At 41.6% G+C, this 26,283-nt stretch overlaps 1 protein-coding gene across 4 annotated transcripts in view; it reads right to left on the reverse strand.

Annotated features, from left to right (window-relative positions):
- Positions 1-22,966, reverse strand: part of efr3a (EFR3 homolog A (S. cerevisiae)) — a 255,603-nt gene extending 232,637 nt beyond the window's left edge. The window contains exons 1-2 of one of the 4 annotated variants that reach the window (XM_014139101.2): positions 22,895-22,966; positions 22,468-22,626 (exon numbers count right to left, since the gene is read on the reverse strand). In XM_014139101.2, coding sequence (XP_013994576.1) covers positions 22,468-22,477 — 10 coding nt within the window. In that variant the 5' untranslated portion in view covers positions 22,478-22,626; positions 22,895-22,966. Of the gene's footprint in view, positions 1-22,467; positions 22,872-22,894 lie in introns of those variants that run through there. The other 3 variants (XM_014139102.2, XM_014139103.2, XM_045693794.1) reach the window with 3 other exon arrangements.
- Positions 22,967-26,283: the final 3,317 nt, after the last annotated feature.

Below are 26,283 nucleotides of genomic sequence, written 5' to 3' on the forward strand. Positions count from 1 at the left end.
TTAGTGCACCAATCTGTCATAGCAGCTGGGGGAAAAAAATACAACTACCGTAATTTCCAGACTATTGAGCGCACCTGAATATAAGCCGCACCCACTGAATTAAAAAAAAAAATACACGTCACAGAATGTGTTTTTTTGGAAAAAAAAAATTTGAAAGCGGGAAAAATCCATATATTAGCCGCATCAATGTTTAAGCCGCGAGGTTCAAAGCGTGGGAAAAAAGTTGCGGCTTGTAGTCCGGAAATTACGGTAATTAACATGCCAACCATTGTCATCTATTTCTTATTAAGATGCATGCAACTACGAATATAGACATATAATCCTTGCAGCCGACATGTTTTATTTTTAAAAGCACATAGATGTGTATGAAACTGAAAACAAAAACGTTCAAAAACGTTGAATATGCGGAAATGTGACTTAGTGAATTTTGTGTAACTTCAGCAGTCCAGTGTTACCCAAACTGTGGGGAGCGCCATTATATACAGTGCCTTCGGAAAGTATTCAGACCTCTTGACTTTTCCAACATTTTGTTACGTTACAACCTTATTCTAAAATGTATAAAATATTCTTTCCGCAGCAATCTACCTACAATATCCGATAATGACAAAGCGAAAACAAGTTTAGAAATTTTAGCAAATGTATTACAAATAAAACACTGAAATACCTCAAATGAGCTCAGGTGCATCCTTTTTCCATTGATCAGCCTTGAAAATGTTTACAACTTCGGAGTCCACCTGTGGTAAATTCAATTGTCTATTTAAGGTCCCACAGTTGACAGTGCATGTCAGAGAAAAAAACCAAGCCATGAGATCGAAGGAATTGTCCGTAGAACTGCGAGACAGGATTGTGTCGAGGCACCGATCTGGGGAAGGGTACCAAAATAATTTCTGCAGCATTGAAGCTACCCAAGAACACAGTGGCCTCCATCATTCTTAAATGGAAGAAGTTTGGAACCACCAAGACTCCTCCTAGAACTGGCCACCAGGCCAAACTGAGCAACCGGGGGAGAAAGGCCTTGATCAGGATGGTGACCAAGAACCCAATGGTCACGCCGCAGAGGAACTCTGGAGCTCTGTCAGAGATGGTTGTCATTCTGGAAGGATATCCCATCTCTGCAGCACTCCACCAATCACGCCTTTTAGGTAGAGTGGCCAGACGGAAGCCACTCCTCAGTAAAAGACACATGATATCCCGCATGGAGTTTGCAAAAAAGGCACCTAAAGACTCTCAGACCATGAGAAACAAGATTCACTGGTCTGATGAAACAAAGATTGAACTCTTAGGCCTGAATGCCAAGTGTCACATCTGGAGGAAGCCTGGCACCATCCCTACGGTGAAGCATGGTGGTGGCAGCATCATTCTGTGGGGATGTTTTTCAGCGGCAGGGACTGGGAGACTACGTTCATCTTTGCCTTGATCCTGACTAAAGTATAAAGAGATCCTTGATAAAAACCTGCTCCAGAGCGCTCAGGAGCTCAGACTGGGGCGAAGGTTCACCTTTCAACAGGACAACGACACTAAGCACACAGCCAAGACAATGCAGGAGTGACTTCGGAACAAGTTTCATTGTACTTGAGTGGCCCAGCCTGAGCCCGGACTTGAATCCAATCGAACATCTCTGAAGAGACCTGAAAATAGCTGTGCAGCAACGCTCCCCATCCAACCTGACAAAGCTTGAGAGGATCTGCAGATCGGAATGGGAGAAACTCCCCAAATACAGGTGTGCCAAGCTTGCAACGTCATAACCAAGAAGACTAGACTGACCTAAAACTCCTATCTCATTTTTTTTTCAAAGTTATGGCCAATTCTCGACATACTGTATATCTAAAATGTTCTCGAAATAAGCATTGTAAAATAAAAGGTAAAATACACTGCATTACAAACACTCAGCAATAATCTAATGAATTCAGGGCTTGTGGTTATACCTAGGCTAAATATAAGCTTTCCACAACCATAAGACCTGCTTTGTTTTTGTTGCAATAATCACTGATCTGGCTAAGAAAATGCTATTTTTGTTACAAATTTAACTACAACCACGCATAATGCACATTCACTAATAATGACTAACTTCTTGTAGCATGCATTAGGCTATAGAAAATGAACACTGGGCTCATCAATCTCTCAAGCCCACGTGCTGGTTATTAGCCAGCTAATCTTTATATTTCAGGTTTAGCCAACCTGGATTATTTGCTTGCTAACAAGCTTGGACAGTTGAATTCTTATGAACACACCCTTCTGTCTCCAATTGTTTGAAAAGGATGTTAACAAATTGGACATGCTAAGATGTTAAAATCAAGTGGCCTAACTTATTTCTCAGACTGAGAACGAGTTGCCAATTCCTCATATAATTGTGTTTTATGCTTATTGCACATTTATAAAACACAGACTAAACAGCTAGCATAACAGTCTTAGGCTAAAATGCTGCTAGCGGGTACCCCAATGCCACACGTGACAAACTGAGCATTCATTTTCCAGAATCAATAGTATCGTTTTAGTAGTGTCTGCTTTGTGCTCAATTTCAGTAGTTGAGACATAAAAAGGGTATCGTTAAAAAAGTTAACTTCTGTATTACAATAAAATAATGTCTCAATGTGTTTTGGTGTCCATATGACTGATTCTGCTGGACCAAACGTCAGATATGATATCTCAACTTTGTTGGCATGAGAGGCAGGGGCTGTGTGTGTGTGTGTGTGTGTGTGTGTGTGTGTGTGTGTGTGTGTGTAAACCATTAGAGGAAGAGGCGAAGCAAGAGGTTTCACTCTTGCTAAAATCTGTCCAAAGTTTGTCGCCTGCCTTCCTGACTTTGGGATAACGCATTCCCATTGTTAGGGCGGGACGTGCATCTCTTCATTATATACAGATCTCTGGTGTAAATGGGAAGGTGCACACAGCACAGAGGAGCGAAGGAGACGAGACCAAAAATACAACATGAGAACAAGCAGATGCATAAAAATGAAAAATAACAAAAACGTTGATTCTTGTGATACAGGCATTTGGAATATCGCGCAAAAATATGCATACATTAAAAGGAATCAAATTAAATGTGATATATCGCCTAGCCCTAGTTTGAGCCACCAGGAGTGATTCCAAATTCACATGATCTGACAACAAAACCTCCAGCCCTATAGTCATCACACAGATGAAAAGGGAAGCTACCTATAACAACAATAATACACTTGTCATAGCTTATGAATAATTTTATCTGACCAGGTTATGAGATCAGTAAAAACTCCAGGTCCCAGAAAAGACACGTACAAATTTTGCCACACCACTTCTGAACCTGTGGTGCCACCTCTGGAATTGCGTAGGTGTTTATCAAATTTTGGGGCGGCAGCGTAGCCTAATGGTTAGAGCATTGGACTAGTAACTGAAAGGTTGCAAGTTCAAATCTCCGAGCGGACAAGGTACAAATCTGTCGTTCTGGCCCTGAACAAGGCAGTTAACCCACTGATCCTAGGCCGTCATTGAAATGCATTTAACATGCTGTATAAGCATTCTTAATAGCTCATTTATAAAGAGACTATTTAAATGCATAAATACCTATAGTGAATTGAAAGGCAGGTGGCTTACAGAAAGTGCAAGCAAAAACAACAGTATATTGAAAATATGTTCAGTGAAGTACAAACAAAATGACCTAAAACGTATTCCTCAACACACACAATTCAGACACATTAAGAGAAGCAGCCCAGTCCTTTTCTCTACCATTTCATACCACTGATTTTTAATCCCATGCGCAAAACAAAATGACGAAGGTGGAAAACAACAAGGCCAGGATCCATCAAGGCGTGTGAATGATTGCGGCCCCGTCCCATCCATCTCGGGCGGAATTACAGGCACTGCAAGGGAGAGCTCAACGCCAGTGAGTGGAGGGAGGAAAAGAACGAGGGTGGAGGGGGGAGGGGGGGTTGCTGCCAACTGACAAATGAGCCCAATATAAAAAGGCCCTCTCCCACGTTCCACCTACGGACTATGAATCTATAAAGAGCCCAAAAAGGGCATCAATCACCCAGCTACACAGGCAAGCACACTCTCGGGCCAAAGGCAGGTTTAAACAACAGTGTCCCAGAGGAGTCTCGCAACAACCTGGTCTGGCAGCATTAACTTCAAAGGGCTGGTACATTTCAATATGGCAGATTTAGCAGTCTCAAAAGTTCTAGCCTACTTTACGTTGCAGAGGTTAAATGGTGTGATTTCTTCATGAACAATACTTACTTTTCTCTCTACAGTACTGTGATTAGCTGGAGTGCCAATCATGCCAACTCCTTGGAGTTGGCAAGAGCACATAGAAAGGGAAAACCTAGTCAGTTGCACAACAATGCATTCAAACTAAATGAGTCTTCGGCATTTAACCCAACTCCTCTGAAATCAGAGGTGCAGGGGTCTGCCTTAAATCCACGTCATCAGCACCCGGGGAGCATTTGTTGTTGGGAGTTAATTGCCTTGCTCAAGGGCAGAACGGTAGATTTCTCAACCTTGGGGATTCGAGCCCGCAAACTTTCGCTTACCGGCCTAACGTTAGGCTACCTGGAACCAGGCTACAATGTGGATAGGATTTGACAATACACCACTACAGAAACTGCTTATTGAAGCGGGTGGTCAAGCATATACGCAGCACTAAAACAGACACCAGAAGACATGAGCTTTGTGCACTTAAAGAACATAACGACAGCTTTAAGGTCTAATTAGTAACTAGAAATGATCAACATTAAACAACAAAATCAACCCTCAACCAGTTGCAAAGGCCATAAAGTCCCATTCCCCAAAAACCCCAGGCAGCTAAAAATCACTGAATGTGCCATGGACTTAAACCAACTTTCAGTTAACCAACCCTTCTCATCTAATGTTCTCCACTATAAATCCGACAGCAACTTAAAGATTATGGTTGAGAAATTCCTTGATGGATCAGCAAGGAAATCGCAATTGGCGAGATCAAGCAGATTACAGAGATTTTCTCTGGGAATAGGCAGCAACCTGTTGAAATAGAGCAACCGGGGGGGGGGGGAAACAGAACCTCATGCTATGTAAACCCCTATATAGACAATGAATGGGCTTTATGCTTTTAAAGCTATCCTGTGAATAGGTAACATGTCATGGTGCTGTCCTCATAAAAACGTACAGTCTGTCAATTGGTTCACTGCTGTTGGGGTTAAGAAAGCCTAGTTTTGGAGAGCCATAGGTTGTGCCAGGCAATAAAAACACCAGATTCAACCAAACCAACCAAAATCAGGAAACCAACGCTACATGATTTCAAAAATCAAAGTCAGTTAGCTTGGCTGAGTGTTTCAGGATGGGGTTGGAGGGAAGTACGGAAACTATAGTGAACAAAAATATGGTCCTGTTTCATGAGCTGAAATAAAAGATCCCAGAAATGTTGTTCCAGACGCACAAAAAGCTTATTCCTCTCAAATTTTGTGAACAAATGTCTATACATCCCTGTTAGTGAGGATTTCTCCTTTGCCAAGATAATCCAACAACCTGACAGGTGTGGCATATCAATAAGCTGATTAACCTGTTGAGGGTAGGGGGCAGTATTGACACGGCTGGATAAAAAATGTACCCGATTTAATCTGGTTACTACTCCTGCCCAGTAATTAGAATATGCATATAATTATTGGCTTTGGATAGAAAACACCCTAAAGTTTCTAAAACTGTTTGAATGGTGTCTGAGTATAACAGAACTCAAATGGCAGGTCAAAACCTGAGAGATTCCTTTACAGGAAGTGGCCTGTCTGACCATTTATTGTCTTTCTTTGACATCTCATTCCAAAACTTAGGATCTCTGCGGTAACGTGACACTTCCCACGGCTGCAATAGGCTCTCAGAGCCCGGGAAAAACCTGAATGTCGTCATTACAGCCCCAGGCTGAAACACATTATCGCCTTTCTCAAGTGGCCGATCAAGGGACAGTGGGCTTAGGCGCGTGCACTGGCCGCCCCCGTCTTTGTGTTTTTTCCTCTGTTTACCGAAAAGGAGATTCCCGGTCGGAATATTATCGCTTTTTTACGAGATAAATTGCATAAAAATTGATTTTAAACAGCGCTTGACATGCTTCGAAGTACGTTAATGGAATATTTAGACATTTTTTGTCACTAATTGCGCCATGCTCGTAACCCTGACTTACCCTTTAGGATAGTGTCTAGAACGCACGAACAAAACGCCGCTATTTGGATATAACGATGGATTATTTGGGACCAAACCAACATTTGTTATTGAAGTAGAAGTCCTGGGAGTGCATTCTGACGAAGACAACAAAGGTAATAACATTTTTGTTATAGTAAATCTGATTTTGGTGAAGGCTAAACTTGCCGGGTGTCTAAATAGCTAGCCCGTGATGGCTGGGCTATGTACTTAGAATATTGCAAAATGTGCTTTCACCAAAAAGCTATTTTAAAATCGGACATATCGAGTGCATAGAGGAGTTCTGTATCTATAATTCTTAAAATAATTGTTACGCTTTTTGTGAACGTTTATCGTGAGTAATTTAGTAAATTGTTAGTAAATTCCCCGGAAGTTTGCGGGGGGTATGCTAGTTCTGAACGTCACATGCTAATGTAAAAAGCTGTTTTTGATATAAATATGAACTTGATTGAACAAAACATGCATGTATTGTATAACATAATGTCCTAGGGTTGTCATCTGATGAAGATCATCAAAGGTTAGTGCTGCATTTAGCTGTCTTCTGGGTTTTTGTGACATTATTTGCTAGCTTGAAAAATGGGTGTCTGATTATTTCTGGCTTGGTACTCTGCTGACATAATCTAATGTTTTGCTTTCGTTGTAAAGCCTTTTTGAAATCGGACAGTGTGGTTAGATTAACGAGAGTCTTGTCTTTCAATAGCTGTAAAATAGTCATGTTTGAGAAATTGAAGTAATAGGATTTTTAAGGTATTTGAAAATCGCGCCACTGGATTACACTGGCTGTTGCGTAGTTGGGACGAATTCGTCCCGCCTAGCCCAGAGAGGTTAAACAGCATGATCATTACACAGGTGCACCTTGTGCTGGGGCAATAAAAGGCCACTAAAATGTGCAGTTGTGTCACACAATACAATGCCACAGATGTCTCAAATTGAGGAAGCATGCAATTGGCATGCTGACTGCAGAATGTTCACCAGAGCTGTTGCCACACGATTGGCTGGGCCTGGCTCCTCAGTGACTACACCCCTGCCCAGTCATGTGAAATCCATAGATTAGGGCCTAATGAATATACACTGCTCAAAAAAATAAAGGGAACACTTAACCTCTAAGGGCTAGGTGGGACGCAAGCGTTATTCAAATTCCTCAAAAATGCAAAAACTTAAATTTTTCAAACATATGACTATTTTACACCATTTTAAAGATAAGACTCTCGTTAATCTAACCACACTGTCCGATTTCAAAAAGGCTTTACAACGAAAGCAAAACATTAGATTATGTCAGCAGAGTACCCAGCCAGAAATAATCAGACACCCATTTTTCAAGCTAGCATATAATGTCACAAACCCAAACCACAGCTAAACGTAGCACTAACCTTTGATGATCTTCATCAGATGACAACCCTAGGACATTATGTTATACAATACATGCATGTTTTGTTCAATCAAGTTCATATTTATATCAAAAACCAGCTTTTTACATTAGCATGTGACTAGCATGTGACTAGCATTTCCACCGAACACTGCCGGTGAATTTACTAAATTACTCACGATAAACGTTCACAAAAAGCATAACAATAATTTTAAGAATTATAGATACAGAACTCCTCTATGCACTCGATATGTCTGATTTTAAAATAGCTTTTCGGTGAAAGCACATTTTGCAATATTCTCAGTAGATAGCCCGGCATCACAGGGCTAGCTATTTAGACACCCAGCAAGTTTAGCACTCACCAAAGTCAGATTTACTATAAGAAAAATGTTAATTACCTTTGCTGTCTTCGTGAGAATGCACTCCCAGGACTTCTACTTCAATAACAAATGTTGGTTTGGTTCAAAATAATCCATAGTTATATCCAAACAGCGGCGTTTTGTTCGTGCGTTCAAGACACTATCCGAAAGGGTAAATAAGGGTGACGAGCATGGCGCAATTCGTGACAAAAAAAAAAATTCTAAATATTCCATTACCGTACTTCGAAGCATGTCAACCGCTGTTTAAAATCAACTTTTATGCCATTTTTCTCATAAAAATGCGATAATATTCCGACCGGGAATCTGCGTTTAGGTAAACAGATGAAAGAAAATAAAGCATTCGGTCGACTCGGGCACGCGCCTAAGCCCATAGTACTCTGATCGGCCACTTGCCAAAAGCGATAATGTGTTTCAGCCAGAGCCTGCCTCGATATCGTTCAGCTTTTTCCCGGGCTCTGAGAGCCTATGGGAGCCGTAGGAAGTGTCACGTTATTGCAAAGATCCTCATTCTTCAATAAAAAGAGCCAAGATGAAACACAATTTGTCAGACAGGCCACTTCCTGCATGGAATCTTCTCAGGTTTTGGCCTGCCATATGAGTTCTGTTATACTCACAGACACCATTCAAACAGTTTTAGAAACTTTAGGGTGTTTTCTATCCAAAGCCAATAATTATATGCATATTCTAGTTACTGGGCAGGAGTAGTAACCAGATTAAATCGGGTACGTTTTTTATCCAGCCGTGTCAATACTGCCCCCTAGCCCTAACAGGTTAAACAACACAATGTAACTCCAAGACAATCACACTTCTGTGAAATCAAACTGTCCACTTAGGAAGCAACACTGATTGACAATAAATGTCACATGCTGTTGTGCAAATGGAATAGACAACAGGTGGAAATTATAGGCAATTAGCAAGACACCCCCAATAAAGGAGTGATTCTGCAGGTGGGGACCACAGACCACTTCTCAGTTCCTATGCTTCCTGGCTGATGTTTTGGTCACTTTTGAATGCTGGCGGTGCTTTCACTCTAGTGGTAGCATGAGACGGAGTCTACAACCCACACAAGTGGCTCTGGTAGTGCAGCTCATCCAGGATGGCACATCAATGCGAGCTGTGGCAAGAAGGTTTGCTGTGTCTGTCAGCGTAGTGTCCAGAACATGGAGGCGCTACCAGGAGACAGGGCAGTACATCAGGAGACGTGGAGGAGGCCGTAGGAGGGCAACAACCCAGCAGCAGGACTGCTACCTCCGCCTTTGTGCAAGGAGGAGCACTGCCAGAGCCCTGCAAAATGACCTCCAGCAGGCCACAAATGTGCATGTGTCTGCTCAAACGGTCAGAAACAGACTCCATGAGGGTGGTATGAGGGCCCGACGTCCACAGGTGGGGGTTGTGCTTACAGCCCAACACCGTGCAGGACGTTTGGCATTTGCCAGAGAACACCAAGATTGGCAAATTCGCCACTGGCGCCCTGTGCTCTTCACAGATGAAAGCAGGTTCACACTGAGCACGTGACAGAGTGTGGAAACGCCGTGGAGAACGTTCTGCTGCCTGCAACATCCTCCAGCATGACCGGTTTGGCGGTGGGTCAGTCATGGTGTGGGGTGGCATTTCTTTGGGGGGGCCGCACAGCCCTCCATGTGCTCGCCAGAGGTAGCCTGACTGCCATTAGGTACCGAGATGAGATCCTCAGACCCCTTGTGAGACCATATGCTGGTGCGGTTGGCCCTGGGTTCCTCCTAATGCAAGACAATGCTAGACCTCATGTGGCTGGAGTGTGTCAGCAGTTCCTGCAAGAGGAAGGCATTGATGCTATGGACTGGCCCGCCCGTTCCCCAGACCTGAATCCAATTGAGCACATCTGGGACATCATGTCTCGCTCCATCCACCAACGCCACGTTGCACCACAGACTGTCCAGGAGTTGGCAGATGCTTTAGTCCAGGTCTGGGAGGAGATCCTTCAGGAGACCATCCGCCACCTCATCAGGAGCATGCCCAGGCGTTGTAGGGAGGACATACAGGCACGTGGAGGCCACACACACTACTGAGCCTCATTTTGACTTGTTTTAAGGACATTACATCAAAGTTGGATCAGCCTGTAGTGTGGTTTTCCACTTTAATTTTGAGTGTGACTCCAAACCCAGACCTCCATGGGTTGATAAATTGGATTTCCAGTGATTATTTTTGTGTGATTTTGTTGTCAGCACATTCAACTACGTAAAGAAAAAAGTATTTAAGATTATTTTATTAATTCAGATCTAGGATGTGTTATTTTATTGTTCACTTTATTTTTTTGAGGCATTTCAATTGAATGATTTCCTTATGAGCTTTTTTGAACTAATATTTTTGTTCAGTATAGTTCAGGTCGCAGAATCATTGTGAGTTCTGCTATCATCTGAAGAACCTATCCCATGGTGCACCATGTTCAATCTTCACACCAGGGGTGTGTTCACTAGGAACCAAACAAAAGGAAACCGCAGTAAACTCTTATATACCATCACTTCTCTGATTATACAACTGTCACAATTGAGTATACATCCATAAACAGTAAATGACTGCTCATTTTTTACCAAGCCTGAGAGAAAACAATTACTGCCACTGAAGTGAAATTAATCTGTATTATGAATCTACTTGACATGCCAGCAACTGCATTAATCAAATTATTAGGTCTAGCCAATCAATCCTATTGTACCGATCATTTTCCATGGACTACTGATCTTCATATTTTTCCTGGGACAAATGCACTACACATGTCCTTTCTTGATCCATTTCCAAGAACGGCAGAATACAAGAATCACAAAAGGTTTATTTTACCCAATATAGGCAACTTCAGCTTAAAAGTCAGCATTTTGTGTCAGCTGAAATTCAACTGCACAATCCAAAAATCTGCCAATGCATCCTCAGAGATTATTTATGCATAACTTTATTATATCAAGGCCCAACTATTGTTGAGGGTGTAAGTGTAGCACGTGTTGCAGAAAGGTTAGAGCTAAAGTAATTACGTATATTCCATTTTCCATTGCTGTAGGAAATGCAATACAATCTAGATTGAGTTTATTGCTAATTGACCCCCCCCCCCAAAAAAAAAGTCAGAAGGTATTTGTGACATGGCTTAGCCTGTTGCGGTTAAGAACAGTGCTATATGTAAATTCGATATATGCAAACGTATCATCATCATCCAGACAGTCTCCATAATCATGCACGCTGTGAATTATGCAAAGCCATCACTCAGTGATGTCCACATAGCCATAAACCTAAAGCCTTCATAACAAAGTGCTGTGCTGGCTCGACCACTATTCCTTATATGGTACACTACCTTTGACCAGGGCACTGGTCAAAAGTAGTGCACTATGTAGGGAATAGGGTGACATTTTACAGACACACACAAGGCCTAATTGATTCACTACTGGCGGCCATTTACCCCCCCAAACTACGATTTCAAAATATCCATAATTATTAGTCTTTTGTGTGCAATTTTTAAGTTATGCCCCCCCCCCCCTCAGTCCTTCACTTTTCCTAAATAAGTTTATATAAACATACCGCCATTGTCAGAATCTTAATATCACAAACAGAACTGGAATTTTAGGAAGGTATGTCATTTTGGGATTTTCCCCCGTTGCCGCCCCCCCAACAGTATGGTCGCTCCGCTCCTTCTGACAGTGCAGTGCCCAGCTGATAATCACCTCGACAAATGCCACGAAAGTGAACATAAAACTATAAGGAAATAAGTTTAAATCAATTCACTAAAGTATGATGGGGAGAATGGCTGAGTTGAAGAACAAGGGGAAGCGAACGATAACTAATTATGTAATCACCAATTGTGAATGAAGAAAAGAGTGGGCCATTCTATTGTATCCATTCTAATTACAGGCTTAATCTTAAAATGATATGTTACCTGTATCAGTTCACCAAATCAAAGCAGTCTTATCAGTCTACTCTGGCCTACTTGGAGTAGGCTACGCAGAGCATGCATAATTGTACATGCTGCACAGCTTTCAATATCTGGAACAATATCCACATCGGGCAGCAGGTGAGCAAAAAGAGTGCTGGAGAATGTGGTGAAGAGGCTTGTGGAACCTTACATTGGGAAGGGGAGATATGTCACCATGTACAATTTCTTCACTTCACGGTCATCGGCAAACAAGTTGCTTGCAAAGAAAACAATTCTGGCAGGCTCCATGAACAAAGAGAGATGGGAATTCTATCCTCTAATAAGGCACCTGCACAGGCATTGTGGTGCAAAGGTTCTGAAGAATGACAAGACAATGTGACAGAGAAAACCAGACTATTATGCACTACAACCAAACAAAAGGTATGTAAAAGTGTGTCAAGCAAGGGAAAGTTAGGACAAGGGATAACTACATTTATTCAAACTCATGCAGTTGCGTGACTATGCACACAAGCACGAGCTGACAATTGACTATTTTTGAATGATGTCATATCTACACTAATATTCATTATAATGCCTTTTTTTTTTTTTTTGCAGAGTCTCTTGAGCTCTTTCAGATTAGATGGGGAACGTCTCTGCAAAGCTATTTTCAGGTGTTTTGATTGGGTTCAAGTTCGGGCTCTGCATGGGCCAATCAAGGACATTCATAGAGTTGTCCCGAAGACAGTCCTGCATTATCTTGGCTGTATGCTTTGGGTCGTGGTCCTGTTGGAAGGTGAATTTTCACCCCAGTCTGAGGTCCTGAGCAGGTTCTCTTCAAGGATCATTGTACTTTGCTCCGTTCATCTTTTCCTCGATCCTGACTAGTCTTCCAGTCCCTGCCGGTGAAAAATATCCCCACAGCATGATGCTGCCACCACCATGCTTCACTGTAGGGATGGTGCCAGGTTTCCACCAGACGTGACACTTGGCAATCAGACCAGAAAATCTAATTTCTCATGGTCCGAGTCCTTTAGTTGCCTTTTGGCAAACTCCATGAGGGCAGTCATGTGCCTTTTACTGAAGCGTGGCTACCATCTGGCCACTTCACCAGAAAGGTCTGATTGGTAGAGTGCTGCAGAGATGGTTGTCCTTCTGGAAGGATCTCCCATCTCCACAGAGGAACTCTGGAGCTCTGTCAGAGTGGCCATCGGGTTCTTGGTCACATCCCTGACCAAGGTCCTTCTCCCCCGAATGCTCAGTTTGGCCAGTCAGCCAGCTCTAGGAAGAATCTCGGTGGTTCCAAACATCTTGCATTTAAGAATGGTGAAGAATGGTGGAGGCCACTGTGTTCTTGGGGACCTTCAATGCTGCAGACATTTTGTATTACCCTTGCCCAGATCTGTGCCTCAACACAATCCTGTCTCTGAGCTCTATGGAAAATTCCTTCAACCTCATGGCTTGGTCTTTGCACTGTCAACTGTGGGACCTTATATAGACAGCTGTGTGCTTTTCCAAATCATGTCCAATCAATTGAAATTACCACAGGTGGACTCCAATCATGTTGTAGAAACATCAAGGAAGATCAATGGAAACAGGATGCACCTGAGCTCAATTTCGAGTCTTATAACAAAGGATCTGAATAATTATGTAAATAAGGTATCTTTATTTTAAATTAATTTCCAAACATTTCTAAATACCAGTTATTTATCACTTTGTCATTATGGGGAATTGTGTGTAGATAGTTTTAAATGTTCCTCATCAATTTTAGAATAAAGGTTGTAACGTAACTAAAATGTGGAAGAAGTCAAGGGGTCTGAATACACTGTATATCACGTTGGTCGAGTCGCAGTAGGTTTAAAAGCTGTGGCCCCAGGCCGGGGACAGTCCGTTGACTGAGAGCACCTTGAGGGGTAGGAAACGAGAACATAGGCTTCACCGAGATAACTGAGGGATTGGGCTTGTGTGTCTGGCAGCAGTCTGGCTGGTGAGGGTGCGTGTGTCTAGGGGGCAATTGAGCATGAAAGACAACAGATGACCTCCTGGTTTAGAGCAGTTTTAACACAGCAGCACAGCACCCAATTGCACATCTCCAGTCACAAGGGAGAAGGACACCTGGGTAATTCAATGTGGTGTCAAACAAAAACAAAGGTGTTCTCTTTTCTTTAAATAGCTGGTTTGTGTTCATAAGGCATCAAATTGAGGAAAATGGACAGACACAGGGAGGGACTACCTAGGCGCTTATAATGACATTGTTTAATAAGAAACACTCATTTGAATTTTCTATTTTCAAAATGTTCATCTGGTGGTTCATTATGATTAAATATTTTATTTCAAAACATCAGGTGGCTAAAAGTGGGGATGGTCCCTGCTGTGTATCTGCAAAGGAACTAGGAAATCTCTCACTGATTCACAAAATCTTAACAAAAGGAGAAGTTGGATTTACTGGGTAAGTCGGGAGGGGAGGAGGTAGAATGGGCAATGCATATAGTGAAAAGGGGAGAGGTTTAGAAAGCTGTGTCACAAACATCTTACTTGTCATCTAAAATAATCGCCATGACAGAACGTTGTTTAATGATGGAAAAAGCTTACATAAATACCATGTAAAAAAAAGTCACTAAAACCGAAAGAGGTAAGTTCGAGACTGGAACAGCGGAACTGAAAGGCACCCTACCAGAGTCGTTCTCCGAATCCATCTCGTCACCTATAGTGAGTGACTCACAGCTGGGGAGTGGTTTGCATAGGACCTGCCAGGTACCTACACTGACTCCCCCCCCCCCTCCTCTCCCTGTGAGTCTCAGCTCTGACCTTGCAGTGCTTCAGTTCTCCTCGCTAACACCAGAAGCGGTGAACAGTGCAGATAGCGGCACTGCAGTAGCAGCCTAGCCGGGGTGGCTATGGTGGTAGTTCCCTACTGCATGCCCTCATTGGGCAACTACACATGTGCAGTAGCTCAAACAAACACGATACACAAGATGCAGGGCTGTCCCATTACTGTGCAGGCGGTTAGAAATGACAATATTCACTGGCTAGTTTTGGACCCGGTATTTGGCCGAATTAGGTGATCTGCAGGTTTTTAAATCATCCATTGAAGAGTATTTACTCTTGCGTGGGATCGGTCCGGTTTTGAAGTAGAGATTCTGGCATCTAGGGTGTGTGTGTCAAATTAACAGCAGACCCAGGTGGCTAAAGGCAGTAGCTGCACTTCCATGCCCATCTATTCAGAACAATAGCCCAGCCTGACACTGATTTGAGTCCTAGGAGGTATTGTTAGAGAGCCCTTCGATGTTACTCTTCCAGAGATGTCTTTCCTCAGTTATCCTCAATGTACAAGGGCATTTTACAATGAGAAAAACAGTGACTGCAAAGAGCCCAAGGAATCGTAACTTGTAAAGTTAAAAGGGATAGTTAAATGTAGATATAAAAAAAAAAAAAAAAGTTACACCAAAACCCCATGCAATGTAAAATTGGGAACCATCCCTTTAATACACTATCTGGTGTGATTACATTATTTGTAATAACATAAGTCAGTACAACACATGCAGGTTATGTAACATTTGATGTAATTGTGCGGTCAATTATACCCTTCATTAGCCATTGAGTCACAGCTGTATGGACTTTATCAGCACATCTCAGCTTGTTCAGCCTATAGTGCAAAGGAGAGCGTAGCATGCCTTTATAGTACACACACACACACCCAAGGCATACATTTAGTATTGAACAATGCACTGTGCATGTGGTGAAGCTGGTTTGCCAGACACAAGAGATTAAAAAGACTCTGATAAGATGTCATGTGAGAACACATCAGGGGATTTATTATAGAAGCGATGATAGGCATTAGTTGAAGCGCAGTGTTAATTCAAGTCTCCCTACCATCATATTTTAGCAAATATCGATGAAGATTTGCGAAACAACTTGATTGGCGGTACACAATATACTCCCTGCCTCTTGTAATGAGCCGTCCGACGTTACCAAGAATCACATACCAGATTGTTTTTAACAGGGTCGTTAGCAATTGATTTAAGAGTATTTCTTGCACCGCCCTATGGGACTACCAATCACAGCTGGTTGTGATACAGCCTGGAATCGAACCAGAGTCTGTAGTGATGCCTCTAGCACTGAGAAGCAGTGCCTTAGACCGCTGCCTCACCCGGGTTAATCAATAAATGCAAACATTTTGATTGGTCAGTGTTTCGTAATCCTGGTCCTGGGGACCCAAATGGGTGCACATTTTAGTTTTTGCCTTAGAACTACACACCTGATTCAAATCAGCTGTGTAGTTCTAGGGCAAAAACAAAAAATGTGCACCCATTTGTGTCCCCAGGACCAGGATTAAGAAACACTGAGCTAGCTAGCTAGCTGTTACCTAGCTAATGTTAGCTTGATTGTACAAAGTCCAGCAGCCAGCCTCTGTAGCTAGTTACTAACACCAGTCAGCTGAAAATTAGCTAGCTAACGAACAGGCAGAGAAAGGTGGCTAGCTATATTAGTTTATGGAAGGTTTGTTACACTAATAACTTCAGACATTAGCTAGCTAGAGCCAGACAACATCAGTTGAAGCTAGCTAACAATAGCTAGTTCACCAGTCCTACATTTTACCACAGAACATGTGGTAAAATTGTCACACAGCTACCTACCTACCCACCCAGGCAGCTAGCTACGCACCAACTACCCAGACACCTACAGTGGCTTGCGAAAGTATTCATCCCTCTTGGTATTTTTCCTATTTTGTTGCTTTACAGCCAGGAATTAAAATGTATTAAAAAAATGGGGGGGGGGTTTGTATCATTTGATTTTGAAGATGCAACATTTTTTACTGTGAAACAAACAAGAAATAAGACCTAAAAAAAAAAACACAGATCATGTGACACTTATATTGCACACAGGTGGACTTTATTTAACTAATTATGTGACTTCTGAAGGTAAATGGTTGCACCAGATCTTATTTAGGGGTTTCATAGCAAAGGGGGTGAATACATATGCACGCACCACTTTCCATTATTTATTTTTTTAAACAACTTTTTTTTTATTTCCCTCACCAATTTGGACTATTTTGTGTATGTCCAATACCTGAAGTCAAAATAAAAATGAATACTTTTGCAAGACACTCCACCTACCCAGACAGCTAGCTGGCTGCTAGCCAGCCAGCCAGCCAGCCACCTACCCACCCACCCAGACAGCTAGCTAGCCAGCCAGCTAGCAGTAGCCTATACCATCAGTATCATAGTATTTGGGAACTCTCACCCCCTGATAAGCTATGGAAATACATGCATTAACTTATTGCGTAAAGTCTGTGTAACCTACTTTCCTGAGGCTAGCCATGCCAACATCGCCAAATATGTCAAACCCACAAGCTACTTGTGTTAGCTTAATAACTTAAGTGTTCGCTTACATTTGACTGCTGATTTTGCAACCTGGTCATACTAACACTGCGCTTATATGACCTTCCTTCACCTGGCATCCTTGGTGCTCTGTGTAGTACAATGCAGAGGCAGATCAGGGACAAGTCTTTGCAGTGGGTTATAATGTTAGTGTTTACTTCAACAATCCTCTCTGCAAAAATAATGACAAAGACCCAGTGAAATACGAAACACACATGCATGCACACATACACGCACACAAAAATAGGTCTACTTTAAAAAGTGAAAATCCCCCAAAACAGGAAATTTCACAAAGGAATCTTATCCCACACAAGCATACAATTCCAATCCCAAAAAGATGCAACGTGACATAGGCGATGGAAAAGCATTATATTTATATATATTTAAGCCAAATCCTTCTTCACCAAACGAGTCTTTGGCAATGCATACAAATTACAGCTTGCGAAAAGGGGGAACGATCCTTAATGTGCCTGTACCACCAAACATCCAATTCCTTAATAGAAGATCAAAACAATGCAGCCCAATGTAAGAGTTGCCTTTTTAACGCATTTGATTGAGTTTCACAATTAGCATCTCAAAGTAAGACAGCAGGGTGTATGTATATCAAATCCATTCTCTGGCAAGGTCCATCGAATTACCAAAGAAGCCCGTGTTAAGTTCTATACACAAAGACAAAAGTAACAATGGAGAAAAGGCAACAGACTTTGCAATTTGAAGCAACTGCCATTACATGTTGGGATGCATCTAGACATAGCTGAATTTCATGTGTAATAAGCTTCGACATCAGTTGACTAATTTCAAAGTTGTAAAACTTGACCAGGGTTGCAGTCAGCAGGCACACATAGGAGAAAGTGTTCTGATTGGAGAGGTTTGGGTGCCCTCACATTGTGTGCTACTGAATGTGACCAGTCTTCCAGGGTTGCAACACTACAGTGGGGTGTATTCATTAATGCACAACGTTGAAAAACATTGTACCAGAAAACAAATGAGTTTCTTAAAATTGACAAATTTAGGTAGATCCCTCCCTGTTTAGGCTTGTTTGCTTCGGTTTAAATAAAGGTTAAAAAATAATAAATAAATGCACTTGGAATGAAACAGGGAAATCCCATTGAGACCAAAGCCTCCTTTGCAAGGGAGCCCAGCACACAATATTTACAATTCCAACGCAATAAAAACATAAAATATTTACAAGCAATTTAAGATAAGTAATCAGCCAGCCGTCTGAACTGCCCTAGCGGCACCAAAGCATGCACCTTTAAACGAAAATGCATATCTACCTAGCTCAGTGGTGACCGAATGGATTTCCAGAGTTAGCCATCCCGGTAATTGAGTCTGGTGACGCACACGTATGTCTGGAATTTGTCTAAAAATCTGAAACAGATTTAGGCCTACACTTGGAAAACCAGGATCCTGTTCAGTAAGGCGCACTAAAGTAAAAAAAATGAACGTCACTTATCTAACAAGTTCAGGTAGTATCTCGCCATTTCAAAATGTTTCTTCCCTACGAGTCACAACCCAGCTGTGTGTGTGGACTTGATGGTAAATTAAGGACCTTTAATTCAATGAATCATTGACTACCAGTGAGAAGATAAACCCAGTAGACACTACACGACCACAAGTATTAATAATTGTGTGTAAACAGATCATAGTCTGCCATTCAACAATGTGGGGGCACTCAATGGGCTTCATATAGCGATCATATACCAGTTGGGAAAATGCGACACCAACCCAAGATCAGTGTTCAGGCCCTCTAGGGCAACTTCACCCAAGGGAATGTTCGAAAACAATCCAAATTGTCATCTACATCAGTCTTCAGTGTAAACAAGGCCGTCGTCTGTGGAAAACAATTAGGCCTACACTTCAAAACAGGGAACATGTGGAGTTCTCAGCTGAACAATAGTGTGCAGGGAAACAATGGGAAGACAAAACAAAACTCCCCCAGCTTCAGTCAAGCCTTGGCGGACATAATGGCAACGGTTTTGTCTTAGCTAATTACTTAATTGAGGTGCTTAACACTGTCGGTGTTAATGAGTAGATAAATGGCTTCATTGACAAAATCTCAAACCATCCCTTTAATATGGAGGAAATTACAGGCACTAGAGCTAATTACAGGTTTTTTTCTGTGTAGAGAATTCTTAGGCGGGGCGTCTAAGTGGTAATTTTCAGTTTCAGTGTCAACTTAAATGACCCAAACCAGATAAAGATATCTTCTGATTGTGTTCTAACTCATATACGGTACCAGTCATAAGTCTAAATATTTTATATTTGAGATTCTTCAAAGTAGCCACCCTTTGCCTTGACAGCTATGCACACTCTTGGCATTGTCTCAACCAGCTTCATGAGGCAGTCACCTGGAATGCATTTCAATTAACAGATGTGCCTTGTTAAAGTTAATTTTTGGAATTTATTTATGTCTCATTGCATTTGAGACAATCAGTTGTGTTGTGACAAGGTAGGGGTGGTATACAGAAGATGGTCGATTACCAAATAGGGCTAAGTCCATATTATGGCAAGAACAGCTCAAATAAGCAAAGAGAAATGAAAGTCCATCATTACTTTAAGACATGAAGGTCAATCAATTCGGAAAAATTCAAGAACTTTGAAAGTTTCTTCAAGTGCAGTTGCAAAAACCATCAAGCGCTATGATGAAACTGGCTCTCATGAGGACCGCCACAGGAAAGGAAGACCCAGAGTTACCTCTGCTGAAGAGGATAAGTTCATTGGAGTTGCCAGCCTCAGAAATTGCAGCCCAAATAAATGTTTCACAGAGTTCAAGTAACAGACACATCTCAACATCAACTGTTCAGAGGAGACTGTGTGAAAAATCAGGCCTTCATGGTCAAATTGCTGCAAAGAAACCACTACTAAAGGACACCAATAATAAAGAAGAGACTTGCTTGGGCAAAGATAAACATGCAATAGACATTAGACCAGTGGAAATCTGTCTTCTGGACCGATGAGTCCAAATTTGAGATTTTTGGCTTTGTGAGACGCAGAGTAGGTGAACGGATGATCGCTGCATGTGTGGTTCCCACCGTGAAGCATGGAGGAGGCGGTTTGATGGTGCTTTGCTGGTGACACTGTCTAATTTATTTAGGGTTCAAGGCACACTTAACCAGCATGGCTACTACAGCGATACACCATCACATCCGGTTTGCGCTTAGTGGGACTATCATTTGTTTTTCAACAGGACAAATGACCCAAAACACACCTCCAGGCTGTGTAAGGGCTATTTGACCAAGGAGAGTGATGGAGTGCTGCATCAGATGACCTGGCCTCCACAAATCACCTGACCTCAGCCCAATTGAGATGGTTTGGTATGAGTTGGACCGCAAAGTGAAGGAAAAGCAGCCAACAAGTGCTCAGCATATGTGGGAACTCCTTCAAGACTGTTGGAAAAGTATTCCAGGTGATGCTGGTTGAGAGAATGCCAAGAGTGTGCAAAGCTCTCATCAAGGCAAAGGGTGGCTACTTGAAGAACCTCAAATATATTTTGATTTGTTTAACACATTCTGGTTACAACATGATTCCATAGTTTTAATATCTTTACTATTATTGGACAATGTAGAAAAAAGTAGAACTAAAGAAAAACCCTTGAATTAGTAGTTGTGTCCAAACTTTGTACTAGGGATATATCATACACACACTTTTGTATTATACCATCTTTGAGAACTAACAATCAAATAAAAGCTAGACAGTCAGGGAGAATCTGAAATTCCAAAAAACGGGAATTCAGGAGAAATGCCCATTGATTTTGTTTTTAAGCAGAGGAACACAGGATTAGCCATGGCAAAATGCATAGAATTGCAGGACATTAGCTATAAAACTAAACAATTGTCTTATAGCTAAATAGAACAATTTTGAATTGCAGAAATTTGCTTTACAAGAGCAACATTTCGTCTATGCTGCCAAGATAGCTAGAAGGGTATAATCGAGTTTACACTTCCAATGAACTGTGGTGAGGTCAACATAATGAAACTGTCTACAAATATTTTAATTAAAAAATGTTTTGAATATAGTTTTTTTTTTGGGGGGGGTTGCAAACATCCCTGGGTCGCCACTTTGCCAGGGCAAGAAAAGTTGGAAAACCCGGGCTCTAACACACACACACACACACACACACACACTTTGAGCATTTACACAAACAGGCCATATTCCACTGACTCATTGGCCTAAACAATATCAATGTATGAGGGTATCATGTTACAGCTGGGCAATTCCACAGTAACAAAATGACCTGGAGACTCAGATTTCTCACTTTAAAATGTACGCGAAACAAAAACCATTGATTTCAAATTCAACAAACCATACACTTTCATGCACAAGGACTACTTCGAAAATGTACACAGAATGTGTCACAAAAACACATTTACTGGAAGAACTGTGCAGATGCAATGTTTGGTAACATAATTACGTTCAAATCTCCCTCAGTTTATGTGACCACATTATCCAAAAACGTTTAAATATCTGATCCGGATTAAGACTCAAAGACGTCCTGGCTCAAAATTGTGAAAAGATATGCATTTGTTTAGATAGCTTCATCGTGAAGCATGTGAGAAGAATTTAGAGTGGTTTACAGACAAATTAGGGTTCTACTCAATCCGTAGATTGAAGATCCGCTGTATAGCGCAATTGACAATTTAAAGGCAATGTTCCCGCTGGTTGCAGAAATTACCTTTAAAATTTGAACATAATTCAGTTATAGGGCCACATTCTTTTCAAGCCACTTCGAGACAAAGTGATTTTCGTCGCAGGTTAGGAGCATTTTCTCCAACCCTGCTACGAAAGTCACAATTATCGAAATGGCGTGAAAAGTGCGTTTCCCGTCAGCGATACAGATTGAACCCAGCCCTTAATCTTTGACCTAGACCCAAGAACGTGCAAACACATCCACTGTCAATCAGAAACCAGGCCTAATTCTGCGCCTAGCGTTTACCTTTTTATCTTATGTCATATTGCCCACAGTCCTAAACGTAGTCTTCAAGTCAAGGTACTGACAACTAATTCAAACACCACCATTTATTTTATACAAGGCATATTCCACCAATGCCTATAGAATCTCATATTTGAGTTGAGTGAACACACAATGTTGCGACACACAAAGAGCGATTTCTTGTGCATCAAAGAAATGTCTGCTCGATTTTAAACAATTTATGATGGCCCTGATAATTCCATCAAAACCATGCTTTGAACACCTTTGGATGGACTAATGACTCATTCTGAAATACACTATGGGTTGAACAAGCGATCCCCTTCGTCAATTTACCGCTGTTGACAACAAGTACCACAACCTTTCAATTTAAAACATTCTTCAAAAACAATCACTTCGCTTACCCGCTGGCATTCTTCCGCTAATGTACCGCAGTTCCTCTGACGTGGGCAGCGATTTAATTTTTGGTTTTGCTACATGTATCTTATATCGTCCGTATTCTCCGAAATCGCTGCTCCTTCACTTCATCAAATTACATTGAAAGAGGGTCGATCAAGGGCACACTGTAACATTAAATCATGAACATGAGTTCAGTCGTAAATACGTTAAAACGTTGGGTAAGCTAAATTAAAGGTTTATTCAAAAGTCTACGTTTAACATCAACTACATAAATGGCACTATGATAGACTATAACGCAACCTATGTATGTATTTAAAAAATATATTTAAAATATTACTCGGTGGATTCGAATGTCACGAACATTGATATAGATTCTAACGTATGTTGCTCAACGATACAATGTAACATTCGAAGACTTTGATGGTTAAATACCTGTAAACTGCGCGGATTAACCCCTACAGATTAGGCTACAGCTTCCTGTAATAGGACTGCTTTACATTGAGGGACAACACGGAAGTAGGAGGTGCTCTTCAAGCGATATGTCACCTCTTCGCTCCTAAACTATATCAATTCTCACATATTTCTCTTGTTAATAGGGAAAAATATAGGCAAATATATATATATATATATATGGCAAATTAGTTATTCTTACCAGACAATTATTTGAAGGGGAGTGTCACGTTTGCTTATGCCAACCAATCAATAAGGAAGTGTGACCTAAATTAGTCCCTCCCACTAGTACCAAAACTTTCATACAGGAGTCATGTTTATGCATGACTGTCATTTTAGCCTGCCAAAGACAGACAAGCGGTGGTCATTGCTCTTTGGTATTACTCCAAGTGAATTTTTGTAGGGCCTATCAATTACTTTTACAAAAACGATAGCCTATCGATGTAGTGGTGAAGTCGGAAATCAGCATCAGCGTGTGAAAGTCTCCCAGAGGGACTGCTTTTTAAGCTCTTAAATGCCTTTGCTACACAGTCCAATGGATTTATCTGTGATTAAAAGCTTTTATCCCACAGATGGCATCCCTAGCATCTGTTAAAACAGACTAACTGACATGTCTCAATGCCATCCTAGCAGACAAAATGATCTTATTTCTGCATGAATCTACCACATTTTAGAACAATCCACATACACGTTACTGTAAATGTAAAAAATTAATTAAATAAAAATACTATCTGGTGGTCAGAACCTGGTTATATCAGGATGTAGGATGGGACATAAACCTAACAACTTCAATGACTCATTTCTCTGAACAGGTGAAAAAAAACACAAAATTCAATGAGAAAACTTTAAATAGGATACAGATACAATACTCTGAGCCACAGCTCTATACTACTTGTCATACACCTACCTAATATTGAGTTGCACCCTCCCTCCTGCCCTCATAGCCTCAATTCGTTGGGGCATGGACTCTACAAGGTGTCGAAAGCGTTCCACAGGGATGCTGGCCTATGTTGATTCCAATGCTTCCCACAGTTGTGTCAAGTTGGCTGGATGTCCTTTGGGTGGTGGACCATTTTTGATACACACAGGAAACTGTTGAACATGAACAACCCAGCAGTGTTGCAGTTCTTGACATAAACCGGAGCGCCTGGCCCCTTCCACCATACCCCGTTCAAAGGCACTTAAATATTTTGTCTTTCCCATTCACCCTCTGAATGGCACATATACACAATACATGTCTCAACTGTCTCAAGGCTTAAAAATTATTATTTAACCTGTTTCTTCCCCCTTCCTCTACACTGATTGAAGTGGATTTTGTAACGGTTCTGTAACCACAGACACTGGGAGACGGGAAGCAAATACAGTGTGAGGATTTAATAATAAATAGACATGAAACTAAACAAGAACAGCATCTGGACAAGAGAAACAAACAACATCAATGCAGACACGGGAATGAAACTGATGAAGTGACAGATATAGGGGAGGCAATCAATGACATTGATGGAGTCCAGGTGAGTCCGATGAAGCGCTGGTGTGCGTAACAATGGTGACCGGTGTATGTAATGATGAGCAGCCTGGCGACCTCGAGCGCCAGAGAGGGGGACGTGACAGGATTTAACACGTGACATCAATAAGGGATCATAGCTTTCAGCTGGATTTACCTGGTCAGTCTATGTCATGGAAAGAGCAGGTTAAATCAAATAAAATAAAATACAGACCTGACATAAAATGCTTACTTAGCCCTTAACCAACAATGCAGATTTTGTTTTTAAGTAAGTAAGAAAATATTTGCTAAAATAAAATAAAAAAGTTGAAAAAAAGTAACACAATAACAAGACTAAGTATTCAGTCCCCTTGACTTTTTCCACGCTTTGTTATGTTGCATCCTTATTCTAAAATTGATTAAATGTTTTTTTTTTCACTCATCTACACACAATACCCCTTAATGACAAAGCAAAAAACAGGTTTAGACATTCTTGCTACTTTATTAAAAATAAAAAACGAAAATATCACATTCACATGAGTATTCAGACCCTTTACTCAGTACTTTGTTGAAGCACCTTTGGAAGCGATTACAGCATCACGTCTTCTTGGGTATGACTCGACAAGATTGGCACATCTGTATTTGGGGAGATTCTCCGATACTTCTCTGCAGATCCTCTCAAGCGCTGTCAGCTTGGATGGGGAACGTTGCTGCACAGCTATTTTCAGGTTTGTTTGATCGGGTTCAAGACCAGGCTCTGGATGGGCCACTCAAGGACATTGACACTTTTTCAAAAATATATATTTTTTATTTCACCTGTATTTAACCAGGTAGGCCAGTTGAGAACAAGTTCTCATTTACAACTGCGACCTGGCCAAGATAAAGCACAGCAGTTTGACACATACAACAACACAGAGTTACACATGGAATAAACAAACATACAGTCAATAATACAGTAGAAAAAAAGAAAAGTCTATATATAGTGAGTGCAAATGAGTTAAGATAAGGCAATAAATAGGCCGTAGTGGCAAAATAATTACAATATAGCAGTTAAACACTGGAATGGTAGATGTGCAGAAGATGAATGTGCAAGTAGAGATACTGGGGTGCAAAGGAGCAAGATAAATAAATACAGTATGGGGATGAGGTAGTTGGATGGGCTGTTTACAGATGGGCTATGTACAGGTGCAGTGATCTATGAGCTGCTCTGACAGCTGGTGCTTAAAGCTAGTGAGGGAGATATGAGTCTCCAGCTTCAGTGATTTTTGCAGTTCGTTCCAGTCATTGGCAGCAGAGAACTGGAAGGAAAGGTGACCAAAGGAGGAATTGGCTTTAGGGGTGACCAGTGAGATATAACTGCTGGAGCGCATGCTACGAGTGGGTGCTGATAGGGTGACCAGTGAGCTGAGATTAGGCGGGGCTTTACCTAGCAGACACTTGTAGATGACCTGGAGCCAGTGGGTTTGGCGACGAGTATGAAGCGATGGTCAGCCAATGAGAGCGTACAGGTCGCAGTGGTGGGTAATATATTGGGCTTTGGTGACAAAACAGATGTCACTGTGATAGACTACATCTAAGTTGCTGGGTAGAGTGTTGGAGGCTATTTTGTAAATGACATCGCCGAAGTTGAGGATCGGTAGCATGGTTAGTTTTACGAGGGTATGTTTGGCAGCATAAGTGAAGGATGCTTTGTTGCGAAATAGGAAGCCGATTCTAGATTTCATTTTGGATTGGAGATGCTTAATGTGAGTCTGGAAGGAGAGTTTACAGTCTAGCCAGACACCTAGGTATTTATAGTTGTCCACATATTCTAAGTCAGAACCGTCCAGAGTAGTGATGCTGGACGGGCGGGCAGGTGCGGGCAGTGATCGGTTGAAGAGCATGCATT

This window comes from Salmo salar, chromosome ssa14, assembly GCF_905237065.1.
Source record: "Salmo salar chromosome ssa14, Ssal_v3.1, whole genome shotgun sequence".
Classification (NCBI taxonomy): domain Eukaryota; kingdom Metazoa; phylum Chordata; class Actinopteri; order Salmoniformes; family Salmonidae; genus Salmo; species Salmo salar.